At 44.1% G+C, this 12,959-nt stretch overlaps 1 protein-coding gene across 7 annotated transcripts in view; it reads right to left on the minus strand.

Moving 5' to 3' along the window:
• The window catches only part of RPS6KA2 (ribosomal protein S6 kinase A2), a 476,226-nt gene that overhangs the window by 90,626 nt on the left and 372,641 nt on the right, over positions 1-12,959 (minus strand). For all 7 annotated transcript variants that reach the window (XR_012158128.1, XM_073337900.1, XM_073337901.2 and 4 more), the window contains one exon: positions 423-493. Coding sequence is in view for 6 of the 7 variants with exons in the window: in XM_073337900.1 (XP_073194001.1) it covers positions 423-493 (71 nt within the window). In the remaining variant the exon portion in view is untranslated. The remainder of the gene's footprint in view (positions 1-422; positions 494-12,959) is intronic.

The following is a 12,959-nucleotide window of genomic DNA, read 5'->3' on the forward strand; positions in this document are numbered from 1 at the left end:
TCAATGTCAGGTTTGCACAGGAAAGGACTCGAAAGTCAGGAATGACAACGTGCAGGTTGTCTGTACAACTTTAGCTCTGCACCCTTTTATATATGCATCATCATACAGTCTTTTATTATATGGCCACATATATTTTTTCTGCAAGGCCACCCCCTCAATGGAATGCTCATAGACCAGCAATACAGTTTGTAGTTATTTACTCTGGGTGAATCACTTAGGGGATTTAGGCACACCATAACGCTGACATTAGTAGGAGATGCACATCTAACTCCACGTGCAGCTTTGAAAATCTCAGCCTCTATGTATATTTATTCTTGTTCTATATACTTTATGCAGTTAAATGTACTTAGGATCAATGGCCCATCCAAGGAACAGAGCTAACACGTACGTAGTAGATAAACCAAACAGACATTACTACTTACTTGAGAATGAGAGCCATTGTCTCCTTTCTGTCTTTTCCCTGGAATGGTAATGACCCTGTCAGCATCTCAAACTGTAGAATAACAATAAAAATGGTATATCAAATAAGCACATACAGTATTTATATAAGATTCCATCTGACAGTGCACCATACTGTAATACTTTCCATTATCTTGTTTTCTATTAATTTCAAACACCAATGAGTATTTTGTAAAAATGTACTGTTTATGCCAAAAAAGGTCTAAAAAACTGTAGCTATACAAAAAGAGATTTTATTATGGCAAGCCCATTTCTACGGTATTGGACATCAGAGACCAGCACTATATTTCAATTCAAAGAGCTGCCTAAGGAACTGTTCACATCAGTAGCGTGGAGAATCATGCACTAGTTGAGATGCACAAAAGTCTGGTGCTCATGGGTTTAAATGAATTTTTTTCCCATCTGGGTTCATACCCCCATGATTTTTGCTTTGAGTTTCAGGTTTAAATGAACCCACAAACTCAAAGTAAAAGCCCAGAGTGGTCATCAATTTTTGCCTGACATCCATCTGAAAGCATCAGTCATCCAACATTCCTCTGAAATGCACTGATTCTTTCAGCAACCCTGACTGGAATGTCACATTTGTAACAAAAGCCCAAATCAAGGGAGCTTGCCTGGTTGGAATTGAATTCTGAGAGTTTCACACAGGGCTAGTCACCGCACTGTTTGCATGTACAAGTAGTAGCTGATTCCCCATGATAAGCAATGATGGGTATTGTGTACTGGAAAACAAGGATCAGGGACATAATTCAGCTCTGCCATCAATGAGGACAACTTCCACTGAGGTCAATAGGCATTCTGTCTGCTTATGTCAGGGCCAAGTAAGGTCTTGGGTCTTTTAACAGTAAATAAATATACTGTTTAATATTTGTGGTTATAGTTAAGCTCATATTTACAAGTGCCAGATTCTGTCACCCTTCTGTTGAGTTGTACCTTAGCAGAGGAGTAGCTCCTTTGATTTCTGGGGGACCACTTGTGCATTAAGGTACTATTCAACCCTTAGCTGGACTCCCCCCTTCCAAATTAAATAGATCAATAATTCCCCTAAGTACTTCATAATAATACTTAGCACTCACAGCGACTTTATAAACCTTTCTCTCTCAAAGTATGTTATAAAAGTGGGCAAGCCTCATTGTCCCAACTGGGGAAACTGAGGCACAGAAAGGCAGAATGATTTGCCCAAGGTCAAAAAACAAGCCATTGTCAGAACTTGTACCAGAACCCAGGTCTCGTGGCTCTCAGTCCAGAGGCCTGAGTGCTAGAAGATCATGCTTCGTTCTGTTTGCCTTTCTTTAACCTACATTTTTAATTACCTTGTGCTAGTTAGTAAATATTAGTTTAGGAGTAATCAGGACAGTGCTAATGGCCTGTGATGGGATGTTAGATGGGGTGGGATCTGAGTAACTACAAAGAATTCTTTCCTGGATATCTGGCTGGTGAATCTTGCCCATATGCTCAGGGTTCAGCTGATCGCCATATCTGGGTTTGGGAAGGAATTTTCCTCCAGGGCAGATTGGAAAAGGCCCTGGGGATTTTTCGCCTTCCTCTGTAGCATGGGGCACAGGTCACTTGCTGGAGGATTCTCTGCACCTTGAAGTCTTTAAACCATGATTTGAGGACTTCAATAGCTCAGACACATAGGTGAGAGGTTTATTGCAGGAGTGGGTGGGTGAGATTCTGTGGCCTGCATCGTGCAGGAGGTCAGACTAGATGATCATAATGGTCCCTTCTGACCTTAGTATCTATGAATCTGCTCTGCTTTGATTAACACAAATGATGATTAAATACTAAATTTAGTTTAGAGTTATACTCATATCCATTTCAGCAATTTAAAAGACATAAAAGGGAAAACATAAAAGCCCTAAGGAATGGCTGCCCGGTGTTTTAAAGGATAATGGCTTTTTAAAATCTGTACAAAACTCCCAATGATTAAAAAAACCTAACCCATGGGAAGTTCAAAAAATTACTATTTTTTTCTCCCTGAAATTTAGAAAAATAAAAGCTAAACCCTATAGACTTCAATGGGGCAACACCATGGCACAGAGTTCCACCAGCAGAAAGGAGGGCAGAATTTGAATCTCTACATCAAATTTCAAGATGTGAGGCAGGAATGTTTCTTGCTGGATACAATATGTTTTTCCTTTATGAGAAATGTGCATATGGCAGGTAAGAGAACTTCCTATGATAAAGAGAGATGAAACAGAAATATTCAGACAAGGTAAAACTCCAGTGAGATCAGGGCATTTCTTAAAATTGAAACTCACTGCAAAGTGCCATTGTACTAGATTTACTTCCTGTGGTATCTTAACATCTGCTCTTCAAAGCTGACGTTGCAATTTTTATCAAATAAATATTCTGACTTTTGTACATATTTCATTAAATATATGCTAACTGGCTTTGTCTTCTCTCATCAGCACCTCATTTTAAACTCTTAACAGTGGCTGGGGCTATTTAGACATTATTGCTTGAACTTAAAGTCTTCTATTCTGCATAGACATTTAAATCAGGTCACCTAAAAGTGACAATTTATCAACCACACTGAAACATTATGCATATTAAATCTTCAGTTCAGACATGGTTTCCCTAGCACTAAGTTATCCAATGCAAATAGAAACCCAGCCTAATTTCACCTCTGAGACTCACAGCACAATGCATTTGGCAGTGTCTGCATAGCAATAATTCATGAAACCATAGCCTGCAAAACCAAGTTGCCAAGTTACCGGGAGCTAATTTCATTTAAAATGTCCAAAAACATGTACCATTCTATTCTGAAACAGTTCCTCTTCCTTAGTAGCAGTGCTAGCAGTCTGAAGGCGAGAGGTGTGACAGACTAATACATCTCCATAACATAAATAAATAAATAAATGGTGTCTTTTACCTCTTTACCCCTCTAGCATTCTGGTCATGGACTCTCTAACCAGTCAGCTGTATTTTGCAGTTCCCACTATCATTCAATAAGATGCAATGGTCACTATGAAAAACTTACCAACAGATGCTACAGTATTCGCCATACCAAAACGACTGCATTTCCTGTTTTAAGTAGAGGGAAGTTCTGTGACTAAAAGGGAAAGCTTTCATGCCCATGTCATGTCCGAACTTATAAAGGTCTAGGCACAATCAGAAGTATGTCAGGAGGCTATTTGAATGATAAGGACTCCTAAAATTCATTCTTCAGCAACCATAGTCACCAGGAAAAGTACCTGATGATTTAATAACTTGGACCACAGAGTAAACACAATCATTAAATAGTTATAATAGCTCTGTGGGGAGGAGACAGAATGAGAGGAAGGGTTGAGGCTTAACTTTAGTCACCAACAAGCTCGCTGAAGCTACTGAGAACAGGCACTTGAAAGGAGACAGAGGACAATTGTGTGTGGACAATTATAAGCCAGACTCAGAAAACAAAGGGCCAGAAAAGTGAGGAAGGGTGGTTGGCTTGGAGGGTCAGAGAGAAGTAGCTGTTTTATTAGAGGGGAAAAAGATTTTGGGTAAAAGTCACAGAAGTGCCTAAGTGACTTAGGAGCCAATGTCCCATTGAAAGCACCCAAGTCATTTTTAAAAATGAGACTTAAGTACTCTTCCATTAAGTGGTAAGAAAAGTAATATGCATTATACTGAATTGTCCCCATATTTCAAGAAGCATGGATGTTTGGGAATCTAACACGTTATGTTTTTCATGCTTTCTTCTCTTGTGAGCTTCTTGCTCTTAAAATCCTAATTTAAGAAAATTAAAAGTGGCTGCAGTTTTTTTCATTTTGGTATAAGGCTAGCCTGACACATTTGAGGCAGGAGACAGTAATATGAGTGGTTTCAGAGTAACAGCCGTGTTAGTCTGTATTCGCAAAAAGAAAAGGAGTACTTGTGGCACCTTAGAGACTAACCAATTTATTTGAGCATGAGCTTTCGTGAGCTACAGCTCACTTCAGATGTTCTGGTTTAACTTGGATTTAAACTTGGAGAGTGGTCAGTTTGGATGAGCTATTACCAGCAGGAGAGTGAGTTTGTGTGTGTGGTTTTTGGGAGGGGGGTGAGGGGGTGAGAGAACCTGGATTTGTGCAGGAAATGGCCCAACTTGATTATCATGCACATTGTGTAAAGAGTTGTCACTTTGGATGGGCTATCACCAGCAGGAGAGTGAATTTGTGTGGGGGGGTGGAGGGTGAGAAAACCTGGATTTGTGCTGGAAATGGCCCAACCTGATGATCACTTTAGATAAGCTATTACCAGCAGGACAGTGGGCTGGGAGGAGGTATTGTTTCATATTCTCTGTGTGTATATAAAGTCTGCTGCAGTTTCCACGGTATGCATCCGATGAAGTGAGCTGTAGCTCACGAAAGCTCATGCTCAAATAAATTGGTTAGTCTCTAAGGTGCCACAAGTACTCCTTTTCTTTTTTAGTAATATGAGTGACAGCCTGGCCATTGATCATATAGGAAGAAAAAGACTGCAGCTTCCATTCACAAGGGAGTCCATAAAAAGATCTGTATTTACAGTGTGGGCAGAGAAGGCAAATCAGCCTGAAAGTAAGAGCAGAGTGGTAGCTCAGGAAGCAGGGATGGGGGCAGCTAGGGGCTATGTGCAGGCAGGGGGGCAGCTCAGGGTGCAGGGAGAGGGGTTGCTAGGGGCTGTGGGCAGGTGGGGGAATAGTTCTGGATGCAGGCAGGGGGTAGCTAAGGGCTGTGTGCAGACAGGGGGGTAGCTCAGAATGCAGGGAGAGGGGTTGCTAGGGGCTGTGGGCAGGCAGGGGGGTAGCTCAGGGTGCAGGGAGAGGGGTAGGTAGGAGCTGTGTGCCCAGAGGGCACCCTTCCACAGCATTTGCTGCTCCCTGAGGGCTCTGCCCGCCCAGGAGACGGCACACTGCCTACACAGTGTTCTTTAAAAAAGAGAGACATTTGTTGACTGGCATTAGGGAGTTGTGCTAGTAACTCCCTTGAGCACCATACAGAACATTTACCGCAATGTCTCAATCACTAGTACTTTGTTACCGCATTTCTACAATTACATGGTTCTAATATAAAGATGAAATCAAATTCAAAAGACATGCACTTAACATCAATATTTAAAAGTCAGTGCAGTGTGGCTCCAGCACATTGTATGCATCAATGCTTTTTCCTTCAGTGATCTCAATCAAGGCAGGGTCTGGAAGAAAGCATTGATGTTTCTGTAACTGCAATGCCATTGTGTTTAACATAATGTTGGAGAAGGTTAGTAAGCATTAAGTAAACAGAAAAACATCCTTGTAATAGCTTATGTTATCACCAGCTAATGCCACTGCACGGCACACCCCCGGTTTCCTGTTTATTATCAAAGAATTAAGAATTCTGTTCAATACGGAACATGAGACTTGACCAAAGAAGTTAGCCCTCACAGCTGACACCCCTGCACATAGATACACTGCTGCATCTATGTGCAGGGGTGTCACAGCAGATTGACGGGGTGTCAGGCCTAGGAGTAACCAAACTGCAGGATTAGGGTGATGTGAGCTGACACCAAAGCCATCACAGAACCCTGCAGTTCTGCTGAGAGATTCAGGCTTTACCCCTCCCAATACATAAGCCATCTCATAGCTTGTTCCTTGTGTACCACCTGCTTTCCCTGCTGGTCTTCTAGGGGGCCCAGTGGCTGTGTCCCTGACAACTTCCCTCCCCTCTCACCTGCTCCATCATGAACCCCCATATTCAGACACACTGTGTGCCCACTCCATCCAGTATCTTTGAAAGACTACTGCTTTTCCCTAATCCTGACCTCTCACCACTTACTAATGAACAGTGGGAGGGGAAAAACACTAGCAAGAGCATGCTATGGATCATGAGGTTTCCCTTCTCTAATAAGAAGTTGCTAGGGAATCCCTGAGGGCTCCTTAGCTACCATGTTAGAAATTATTGGATGCCATACACACCTGCCTCATCATACCGCCAGCTACTGCAGAAGAGGAAGTGTTTCCTCTCTCCTACTTCACCTCATCACACGTTTTTGATTGGGAGAGGCAGTAACATTTACCTGGTGATCCCACAAAGCAGCAAGATAAGAGAAGCAGCCGCCACATAGTGTCCTCTGAAGACCAGGAGATGGGGAAACTACACTCAATGAGGGAGTGAGGGGGAGGAGTTTATCTTCAATGAGATCCAGTGAGCTGACAAAATTAAGTTGAGAGCTGGGGGTGATGGCCAGACGAACCTTAACAGAGTATGGGGAAAGGACAGGTTGCCCAAACTACTTCACTCCAGGTCTGCTGAAATGTTGTGAGTCTGGGATGATGTTCAAGGTTGCACTAGGACCCTGAAATCACTTGGTTTCAGAGACTTGAACATCCAGTCAGGACTCTTGGGCTTTACTCTCACTTTCATCTTTTCCAGTCACTTGCTAGATGGCCTTGGGCAAAGTCACTTAATTGCTCAGTGTATCAGATTTCCAGAGCTCCATTATGCTAGGCACTGTACAATCACCACACAAAAAGATGGTCCCGGTCCCAAAGAGCTTACAATCTAAGGATAAGACGAGAGACAACAGATGGATACAGACAGACAGGGGAGTACAAGAAAACAACAAGACAGTACTAGTCAGCAAGACATAAGCAGTGGTCTCAGCGCACCAGAACCCAGGGAATGGTATTTTAATTAGTCTGTATTCTGTTTCACACCTACATTTGCTATAGTAATAAATAAAAACATTTTTATATTTTTGTACAAGTTTTTTATAATGCAATTAAAATAAAATAAAGTTAAAATGATGAAAAAATGCTTTAAAGGCAAAGCAAGCTTATAATGTAAACTTACACGCTGGTGGGCTATACCATAGGTCAGTGGTTCTCAACTGAGAGGTCTGTGGCCCCCTGGGCGGCGGCATGAGCTGGTTTCATGGGGTCCGTGAGATTCAGCACCCCAAGCCCATGGGTGGAGTTGGGGTGTGATGGGAGGAGCTGCCCCTCCTGCACCCCCAAACTGCAGTGCTGTAACTCCTAATAATGTAACCAGAGAGGGGACGTCCCACCCTCCCTCCTCTTCCCCTGCTCCTGAGGTCCCGGCCCTTGGCCAGGTCGAAGGACAGAAGCTGGAGACGGGCAGGGTGGGGTGGCTCCTGCTCTGGCTGGTGCCATGGAACAGTCAGCCGCAGTGCTTCCCTGTCTCCTCCTCCTGCTGCTGGTGCCTGGGACTATGGCTGCTCCTCAGCTCCCGGCCCCTCTTGACTGCTTGTGCAGCTGGTAAGAGCTGCCTGGGTGGGGGGACCAGGCTCCAGGGCTGGCAGAGCCCTTGGGAAGCAGCAACCACAGTGGGGGGTGCCCTTCCAGCACACAGCCCCTAGCTACCTCTTTTTCTGCACCCGGAACTACCCACCTGCCCACACACAGCCCCTAGCTTCCCCTTGCCTGCACCCTGAGCTACTCCCTGCCTGCACAAAGCCTCTACCTACCCGTCTCTGAATCCTGAACTACATCCCTCACTGCACACCACCCCTAGCTACTCCTTCCCTGCACCCTGAGCTACCCCCCAGCCCACACACAGCCCTTAGATACCCCTTTCTCTGCACCCTGAACTACCCCCACCTGCACACAGCCCCTAGCTATTCCCTGCCTGCACCCTGAGCTACCCCACTGTCCGCACACAGCTCCTAGCTACCCCTTCCCTGCACTCTGAGCTACACTCCTGCCTGCACACAGCCCCTAGCTACCCCATCTCCCTGCACCCTGAGTGGTTTTCAAACTTTTTGAGCTGATCCCCTCCCACTCCCCATCCCAGATGGGCTGGGTGGCCTGCTGAAGTGAGTCGGGGGTGGAGGTGGCACTCCCTTCCCGTGCCTTGCAGAGATGGCCTGAGCCCTGCTGGGCCCTGATTCCACCCAAACAAGCATGCTGAGGGGTCCGCAAAGAAACAGGTTGAGAATCCCGGCCACAGATGAGCTTGCGCCCCCTAGTTTGTACTTTAAGCTTAGCATTAATAGTAGTTCAAATAACTACTGTAGTGTTTAAGATGTGTTGCTGGGTACTAAACTTGAAAAAATGCACAGAAAGACAGGAATATAATGCAAATAAAACAAATGCTAATATAAAAAAGAAAAACAAAAGTGGTGGAGTGTAAGGTTGGCTTGACATGAGTAATTGGACATGGGTGAAGCCTCATTTTTTGAGAGACGGATTTGGGAGGTAAATGCATCAGCAGGCTGTAAAGAGAACGTCTGTACAAGGTAAGATAAGGGGGAACACCCATGGAACCATTTACAATGGACAAGATAACAATGGATAAGATAAGCCTGGAACCTAAGATAAGGTAAAGAGTAAGTTGCGCATGAACAGTGCGTGGTATTCAGGGATTGGTTCCTACAAAATAACCAAGCCGATCCCCAAATGTGTGATGCAATGTATAGTAAACCAGTGCATGCACCCGACGAAGTGAGCTGTTGCTCACGAAAGCTTATGCTCAAATAAAATTGTTAGTCTCTAAGGTGCCACAAGTCCTCCTTTTCTTTTTTCCAGTGTAATGTGTAAATGTATATAAAGGAAGAGGTTTGCTGTGTAACTTTGGATATGTGGCTCACTGTGTGTCCATCCCCTACACTTGAGTCTGATCAACTCAGCAAAGCTTTGCTGTTTGCCAAATAAAAGAACCAGAGTGACAAGACTGAAGTCTAACTGAGTTCTTAGAGGCTGAATGGAAGAGGTCCTGGGAGAACCCCAACACCACTGTCAATCTTTTTGTAGGCATCATGGCAAAGGATAGTTTTAAGGAGGGGTTTGAAGGACCATCCTGAGGTACCTCTGTGGATGCTAATGGGGAGTCCCTCTCAGGTGTGATGGGAGAAAACACAAACGTGCTTGTTTGAAAATGTGACAAGTGAACAATGGATGTTGGCATTACGGGCTGATCAACACGCAAGTCAGCCTTTTGATACTGAATGGAGATGATAGATAGGATGGGAATAGGCTGTGAAGGGCCTGGAAAGTGAAGACAAGTAGCATATGTTTGGTATGATAGAGAAAAGGGAGACAGGGAAGGGTTGCAAAGAGGATGATGACACGGTCAAAATGATGAGCTAGGAAAATTTTTGAATAGATATGAATGGGGCAAAATTGCATTTCTCAAGGCCAGAGAAAAGGATGTTGAAGTAATCAAGATATAATTATGAGTGTTTTAGCTGTGTGGACGGAAAAGAAAGGCCGTACCTTAGAGATGTTATGCAGACAGAATCTAGAAGACTTAGACATAGCCTGGATGAGAGTACCTAGAGAGAGGTCTGAGTCCAAGATGATATAGTGGTGTAGTTCACAGTGCTTGAGAAAGGAGACAACAGAGGATTTGGGCAGGAAAAGGGGAAGATTAGGAGCTTTTTTGCATTGATCTTGAGCTGATGGCGAGCCATCTATAAGGATGAGATGTCAGAGAGACAGGTCAACAATTTAATTTAAGCAGAAGGATGCAAGTCTGGGATAAGGGGTAGATCTGTGAGTTTTCCGTATAGAGACAGTCATTGAATTTGTGTTTATAGATGAGATTACTCAGAGAAAAACTGTAGTGGGAGAAGAGAAGGGGACCAAGGACAGAGCCATGTGGAACTCCCACAGAAAGCTGAAGGGGGGATGAGGAGGATCCTCTGAAGAATACGTTGAATGAGTTACTAGAGAGGTAGGAGGAGAACCAGGAGAGGACAGAATCATGGAAGACAGGAGAGACCAAATTTCAGAAAGAGTAGAATAGTCGCCTGTGTGAAAGGTGGCTGACAGGTCAAGAAGGATGATGATGGAGTACTGGTGCTGAGACTTGGCGAAGAAGAGATCATTAGAAACTCTGGCCAGAGCAGTTTCAGTGGAGGGCACGAGGTACAGGGCCGGCTCCAGGCACCAGTGTTCCAAGCAGGTGCTTGGGGCGGCAGTCAGGGGCGGCAGCGGCAATTCAGTGGCAGCCTCTCTCTTCTGCCAGCCAGTGGCGGCAATTCGGCGGCAGCTTCTCTCTTCTGCCGTCCGCAGCGGCAATTCGGCGGCGACGGTTTTTTTCACTGCTTGGGGCGGCAAAAATGGTAGAGCCAGCCCTGATGAGGTAGAAGCCAGAATGGAGAAGATCTAGGAGGAAATTGGAGGTAAGGAACTCCAGGCAGAGATTGTAAAGTGTGTGTTCAATAAGTTTAGAGACAAAGGGGAGAAGGGAGATGGGGCAGTAGCTGGAGAGGCAAGTAGGGTGAAAGGTAATTTTTATTAAGAATGGAGAGACTAAAGCATGCCTGTATTGTGAGGGGAAGAGCCAGAGGAGAGCGAGCAGTTAAGGAGAAGTGTAAATGAGGGGATGAGAGTGGATGTGAAGGAGATCAGGAGATGGGAAGGGACTGGGTCACTGGGGCAAGTGGAAGGTTTAGTGGAGGAGAGCAGATGGGAAACTTCTGTTCCCAGGAAGAAGGAGAGCACTGTAGAGCGGTGGTGGCGGAGGGAGGGGGGCGGGGAGAGAAAGTGAACTAAAGGGTTCACTGGAAGGTCTGGGATGGAGCTGCACCACAGAACATGAGCAGGTCCTTGGTGCTTGTAGAAGCTCCCCCTCAGGTGGGTGGACAGAATTGCATCACCTACCTCCCAAGAGGCATAATTAATTAGTGTTTGTAAAGAGCTTGAAGAGCTTCACCTAACTGCTATTCACATGCAAAATAATCTGAATTATGAAAAGCATCCCTCACAATGAAAATAAAAGGACATTGTTAGACTTGGATTTTGCAAAGGAGGTAGTCTTGCTGTGATGCTTGGTATTGATCTAACCAGGTACGTGTGTGTACACTGTACAATCCTTGGTGTATAGAGCTCCATAGTACAGTTAGGTTTAAGGCAAAAATTATCAGAGCAAAACATTCTCGGTCTGGCCAGAAGCAGAGTAAGATGTTCATTAGCATCTCCCCTCTCTACTTACAAATTCTACAGGTGCAGCAACTAAAGAAAGGCACTTCACTTTGTTCTTTATGTATTCACTACATTGCAAAAAAACACGTATCTTTTTATTTGGGACCTCTAGCCCAATCATCGCTCACATCCCACCACATGCATATGAAGTTGTCTGTAGAGTGTCTAACTTTCTTCACTTGAGGAAAAACAAACAGCCTCCTCGAGGTCTGGAGCTCTGTAAATTAGCCAGAAAGCATGCTAAGAGACCATTGTGACTACAGGCCTCCCATTAGACTTGCACGTGCTATCTCAATGATAGCCCAACCCACCAGGGATCTACATCTATGGGGTTGTTACAAACCTCTCAATGTGTAGCAGAAAATGGACTAGGTTTATCCACAACTTTTTAGCCTTTTAAATCAATTAACTCTTCATACTGATTCTCTTGGTGAAGAGCTTTTATAACACCACTAGAACAGACCTCTGAGCTGGAATCTGAAATCTCAGGCCTTAGGGGTGAGTGGCAGGCAGGAAGACAGAAAACAAAAGGAGTCTGGTCATGATAAACCATACCTTTACACATCTTTACATCCCTCTGAACAAATTTATAAGTAGGCTCACACCAGGTACCATCATTTACTAAAAGAGCATCAAGGATTGATGCTATGTGTGTAAAGCAGGATATTGGAGCCAAGATACAAGATGGAGGTATGCTCTCATCTGGTATTCCCATTCCTATGGACACGTACTATACTACCTTAAGCTAATTCTGACACATTGATTGGCAAACTGTGGTATTTACATGATCATAAATACAGCAGGATACAGCAGGATTTTTGATTTACAAAGTTCTACCATCAAAGACTCAGACAGGCTACTGGTACTAAGTAAGGCAAGTACTGGTCTCACAGAAGTCAATGGCAAACCCCTCATTGATTTCAAAGAGACCAGGATATAGACTTTGTCAGTTAAGATCATTTTTATTATAATAACAATGATGATTGTGATACTGGTAAACCAGGTGCCAGCTCTTGCTAAGGCTGTAGGTGTCAGCTGAGCCAAATTCATAGCTGGAAACCAGACCAGCTCACCTGTATGTTAATATTGGTCAAGATGGTAGTTAAACTTGTAAGAATGTTTTTAATCTCTATAAAATGCTTGTAGGTTGCTGCATGCAGTAATCTTACTTGTCATGTCTGTACCCCGTGCTATAGAGTAGTATATAAATTTTGGTTTAAAATTGTAAAAATGCCTGCTCTGAACTTGTCAACCAAGGCAGGAAAAGTGGTTCCCCTGCCCATGCAGAAGGACTATCAAGGCTAAATGGGTCTGTGTGGAACATCACAATGCACAGATTGGTTTAATGGCCCTCTTACACCCACAAAAGTGCTAGATGCAAGAAAGCACATCCCATCAGCTTGAATTCAGAAAGAGGGAAATAAAGATAGCGGACATGAAGATTATCTCTTTGCTATTTGAACTCTTGCAAGGGCTGGAGCTAAGAAACAAAAAAAACCTGAGATCCCCAGGGTCAACCTGAGTTAGCTCTAAAAAGACATTCAGTGCTGACAGATTACTACATTTCTGCCACCTTTTGGAACAATACACTGAACTCATTTGTGTATATATACTACCTGTTTTAACTCGT

The sequence above is a fragment of the Lepidochelys kempii genome, chromosome 3, assembly GCF_965140285.1.
Source record: "Lepidochelys kempii isolate rLepKem1 chromosome 3, rLepKem1.hap1, whole genome shotgun sequence".
In the NCBI taxonomy this organism is placed as follows: domain Eukaryota; kingdom Metazoa; phylum Chordata; order Testudines; family Cheloniidae; genus Lepidochelys; species Lepidochelys kempii.